Genomic DNA, 4,742 nt, shown 5'->3' with positions numbered 1-4,742 from the left:
TTCATGAGAAGAACAAGCCCCGCCCAGGGGAAAAACACCCACCCCACCCTCTGGAAATCTGCTTGTCCCACCCTGCATCTTTTCTTTTCTTTTTTCATCTTAAGCCCTGCTGAGGAGACAGCAACATAGGCAGACTTGGGGTGTCAGAGATTGGCTATGGGAGTTGGCATTTCCATACACATTCCCAGGTACCAGACTGGCAATTCCTGTTCATGGCAAGCCATTAAAACACCCTCCTGGTGTCCCGCAGACCCAGACTCTGGACTATGCAGACCCCACCTACTATCCTACTAGGGGATTTGCCCTGCCAAGTTCAGGGAAACACTTTGAGACAGACTCAGATGTGTTGCAGGGGTATGAGGGGACACACCCACCATCTTCCCTGAAGTCTATATCCCAACTCCCAGGGGAGAGCCGTGTGCTTCACCATCCCAGTTCTCCCAGAAGCCCTCTCAGAAACAGCCTGGTCAGGAGCAAGACTAGAACTGACATCAGGACAGCAGGCAGAGGCAAGTGGAGGCAATTCGCGGTGCCTTCAGTTATAGGCACAGCGACTGAATGTTTGACCTCTCTGCTAGCCTGCCGGCCTGCCGGGGCCACCTCATTAGCCTCCCACATGCCAGCATAGCTTCTGTCACGGCCAGGCCTGGGAAAGAGGCCATGATGCTCCACATCCCCATCACTGCCGAGGGACACCCACAGCCCTCTGGCGGCGTCAGACAGTCTTCTGGGGGCTGTGGCTGAGGGCATCCTACTGTTGGTCCTCTGCTGAGGCATGGTGGTCAGAGGACTGATGAGTACAGAGAGCCCAGAGGCGGTGAACACAGGACTGCCTTTACCTGGAGTAGAACATGTGGGACCCTGAACCCCCAGGTCAGTGGAAGGGATCAGCTGGACTCAGGAAGGGCTTTCTCATGTGCTCCCCTCAACCAACCCCGCCCCCACACATACACCCTCCTGATTGTCATGCACACACCTGCCCTTCATGTTCGCACACACACCATCACACACCCGTGTTGTCACATGCATATACCAACACACCTGTGGACACAGACGCACACACTCACCGTTGGACACACGAAGCTCTATCCAGAGCTTTGACACCTCCTCCTGGAGTCTTTCCAGTGAAGTCAAGGCTGTGCGTCTCTCATTTAAGCCTTGGGGGATTGAATGGGAACAGTGGTCACAGGAAAACATGTGGGCCCCTCCTGGCTCTTCCCTGCCTCCGGACCCTCCCAAGCCTTACCCTGGGACTTGAGGTTGCTCAGGTCCTCTCGAAGTCCATCCAGGTTCCGGGAGAGCTCAGAGTCTGATGGGGGGGTGTCAGGAGTGATACCCGAGGGTCGCAAGGTTCCCATGGCTCTAGGACCCCACCGCCACCCCAGTCTCTCACCCTGAGTTCCCGTTCTCTTCTGTTCTGCTTGGGTTTTCTCCATGGTCTGGAACATCTGGACGGCTGGTTGCGGGGAAGGGCTCAGTGGTCAGCAAAGTCTGTCAGGCCATCCGCATTCCCCCGCCGCCCCCCTTGGCTCTTGGTGTGTCATTTAGGGCCTCCTGCTCATTTTGCAATTCACAGCTGGTTGGGAGCACTGTATCCACATGTTCATCCAAGTCCCCTTCCTCTCTTTCTCCCAGACCCCCAGCGAAGGTCACTTACCCTGGAATTTCTGGGCCATCCGGTCACCCGTGTGTCTTTCCAAATCCTTGGAAACCTGAGAAACTGGGGAAGGGGGAGGGAAGACATGTCCTCAGGAGCCAGGCAGACAGGTCCTCGCATCCCGCACCCTTCCCCAAGTGCAGGGACCCCTCTCACATAGTCACATTGGCTAGAGCTTTTTGTTTCTCTTTCTTTTTAAGGATTTTAGTTATTTATTTTTAGAGAGAGGGGAAGGGAGGGAGAAGGAGAAGAGGAAAGCACCGATATGCAAGAGACACATTGATTGGTTGCCTCTCACACGCCCCCAGCTGGGGACCGTGCCTGCAACCCAAGCCTGTGCCCTCACCCGGGATCAAACCGGCGACCCTCAGGCGCTTGGTCCACTGAGCCACTCCAGCTAGGGCTACAGCTTTTTGTTTCTAACCTTGGTGGCGAAAGCACTAGGGAAAGTGTGGGTAATAGAGTGAATTTGTGTGCCCTTGCTGCACCCAGAATTATATATAAAAACAGGAGGCAGGTATTGAAAGCTCACTGGATGCCAGGGGCCCGCTGAGTGCCTCACAGTCTGAGCTGGTCCCACCTCAGAGCACTGAAATGATGCCCATTCTACAAGTGACTGGTCGAGGCTCGGAACAGCTCCATCACATTCCATCAGCGCTTCTCAGAGCCTCTCCTCCAGGAGCCACTGGGTTACCCGCCCCATGGGTGAGGGGGAGGGACTCAGGCTGACCCTCATCTGACAGTGACCAGTGGCAGAAGCAGGACAAGAGCCTGGTGTCCTAGTTCCCCTCTCCCATGGCCCCTCCATACCATTCCGGGCAGCGGTGTCTTCCAGCTGTTTCAGATGCTGTACAGTCTCCCAGTCTGGGCAGGAGGAGAGGAAGCATTTTTCAGGTGCCCCCAGCCACCCACACCCAACCCGCCAGCCGGGGACGGAGGCCTTGGGTGTATCATGGGGAGGTGCCCACAGGGTGGGAGACGGGGGTGCTGAGCGGGAGTAGGGGCTCTTGAGAGTAGAGGGAGAGCCGTGAGAAGGGGCTGGCAGGGCCAAGGTGGGAGGCATGCTGGTGAATTGGGCTCCAGGGGTGTTTTGGGCTCCCCAGGATCTTAGAGAGGGGGTCTGGGAGGGAACAGGGGAGGTGGGCCACACGGGGCTGGGGATGTGCTCACGCCACAGGAGAAGCAGGGTCAGCAGCCCAGCCCACAGTGCAGCCGTCCCCAGCCCCAGCAACACCGTCTGCATCCCCGGTCTGCAGCACTGCCGCTGCCTTCCGTGCAGATGGCAAACGTCTGTAGGGAGTTGGGGTCGGGGTTGGGGGTGGGGGGCGCTCAGGGGCACAGGGAAGCCGGGTCCAGTCCTGCTTCAGAGCACCCCCATCCTGGGAGTCCAAACTGAAGTAGAGGGTCTCATTGGACCCCAGCCTCTTCTGTACCCCTGCCCACCGCTCTATCTCTCATGTCCGTTTCTGCATCTGTGCTCTCTGTGTCTGTCCCTCTGCCCATCCAGCCCAATGCCTGCCGCCCCTTCTGCCCAAACTCCAGCTGTCAGAGAGCCCAACTTGGGGCTGGGTCACTGTCCAGAGAGACACACCCAGGGCCAGGGGCTGAGAGCCCACTTCCCTGTGCCCCTCCTGACATGCTGGCCCCAGCCAGCTCTCACCTGTGCCCCTCCTGCCTTTTATAGGTCCAGCTACCCCCACTACTAATGATGGGTCCCCAGCCTCACCTGAAAGGGGGCTGGACCTCCTTCCCCACTGACCCTAGCCCTTACCCTGATGCCTGTCTCCCAACGTGGCCGTTCCCTAAACACAGGACGTGGGGTCTCGGTTCTTCTGCGGATCCGAGCTCTTCCTCAGCCCTTTCCCGGATGTCAGACCCCCAGGCCTCACTCCAGCTCCTGCCCCCACAAACCCTACCTTGATGCTCCACTGCAGGTCCAGGCCCCCTCCCCTCGTCCTGGCTGTGAGGATTCATCCTGCGGAACCTCACTTGCTCCCAGTCCCCTTCCCACTTGCTCTCCACTCTTTTGGGCCCCCAGGGACTGCTTTGTTCTTGTTTTGAGGGTGTGAGTCAGAGAGGGGAGGTGCCCTGTGCTTCTCTTTCTGCTTGGTCTGGGCTGGGAAGGCCACGCGGGGCTCACCTACACGCGCCCCCACCCCCACCCAGTGGGCCTCCCCTAGACATTCACTCCTCTTCCCAGAGGGGACCCAGCAGCCTCTCTCCTCTCCTGGGGGAAGTAGCAAGTCAAGGTCAGCTTCAAAGGGTCCTCTCACTTGAGTGGGCACTTTCTTCCGTGGCAGCCCTGATTGGTCCTCCCAGGGACAGGGTGCTCACCACCGGTTAAGGTGGCCCACGGGCTGCACGGTCTCAGCTCCGCCTGGGGTCTGTGTCTCACGAGGGGTAGGGTCCGATAGCAGCGTCTGAGTCGCTGAGAGGCACAGTGAGCACTGGCTGGTTGTGTCTGGCTCCCCGCCGGGGGCTGGTGTTGCAGTGAACTAGGAGGTGCGGCTGGTGGGCACGGTCACAGGCCGAGCCCAGAGCTGAGCGCCCTAGAGCCCGTCCCACACGAGGGACACAGCAGGCGCTCAATAAATGTGCGCCCAGGCAGTCCGGGCCAGTGGCTGAACCTCGGAACCAGTTTCCTCGCTTATAAAATGGTGATAGGAAGCTCTGGCCGGGTTGCTTAGTTGGTTAGAGCATCGTCGAGTTCCCCAAGGTTGCAGGTTCGATCCCCGGTCAGGGCAAATACAAGAAGCAACCAGTGAACGCATAGATCAGTGGAACAATAAATCCATGCTTCTCTCTCTCTCTCTCTGTCTCTCTCCCTCTCTCTCCTTTCCTTGCTCACTCTTTAAAAAAAAAATAAAATGATATTAATGACACCAATACTGTAGGGTGGTGGTCGGCTCTACATGAAGGGCTAGTGTGCTTTGAACACAGCCTGGCACATAGGAAGCCCCCAAATACCCTCAGCTCTTGTTAGTCTTGCTGCCGGGCAGCGGCAGCCTGGGACTCAACCCTCCAGGGCCTCGGTTTTTCCGTCACTGGAATAGGGGCTGAGCGGGGACCCGCTCCTGAGGCGGGA

The 4,742-nt window shown here is 58.2% G+C and overlaps 1 protein-coding gene across 1 annotated transcript; it reads right to left on the bottom strand.

Moving 5' to 3' along the window:
- Positions 1-835: 835 nt before the first annotated feature.
- Positions 836-4,337, bottom strand: LOC150000379 (low affinity immunoglobulin epsilon Fc receptor-like). The gene is made up of 8 exons (XM_090290230.1): positions 3,574-4,337; positions 2,828-2,947; positions 2,468-2,521; positions 1,658-1,720; positions 1,394-1,456; positions 1,247-1,309; positions 977-1,157; positions 836-839 (listed from the first exon to the last, which is right to left on the bottom strand). The coding sequence occupies exons 1-8, from the start codon at positions 3,629-3,631 to the stop codon at positions 836-838; spliced, it is 606 nt and encodes a 201-aa protein (XP_090146356.1). The 5' UTR covers positions 3,632-4,337.
- Between the last annotated feature and the right edge of the window lie 405 nt (positions 4,338-4,742).

This window comes from Furipterus horrens, unplaced genomic scaffold, assembly GCF_987537825.1.
Source record: "Furipterus horrens unplaced genomic scaffold, mFurHor1.1.pri manual_scaffold_10, whole genome shotgun sequence".
Classification (NCBI taxonomy): domain Eukaryota; kingdom Metazoa; phylum Chordata; class Mammalia; order Chiroptera; family Furipteridae; genus Furipterus; species Furipterus horrens.
The sequence above is the reverse complement of the archived record's forward strand: the minus strand, read 5'-3'. Positions and strand labels throughout refer to the sequence as shown.

What these genes read in the sequence shown, in the direction of transcription:
- LOC150000379 (XM_090290230.1), bottom strand. Translation starts at nt 3,631, where the DNA reads ATGAATCCTCACAGCCAGGACGAGGGGAGGGGGCCTGGACCTGCAGTG. An exon ending in ACCTGCAGTGGAGCATCAAG is followed by an intron (nt 2,948 to 3,573) that starts GTAGGGTTTGTG and finishes AACTCCCTACAG; the next exon opens with ACGTTTGCCATCTGCACGGA. An exon ending in GATGGCCCAGAAATTCCAGG is followed by an intron (nt 1,457 to 1,657) that starts GTAAGTGACCTT and finishes CCCCGCAACCAG; the next exon opens with CCGTCCAGATGTTCCAGACC.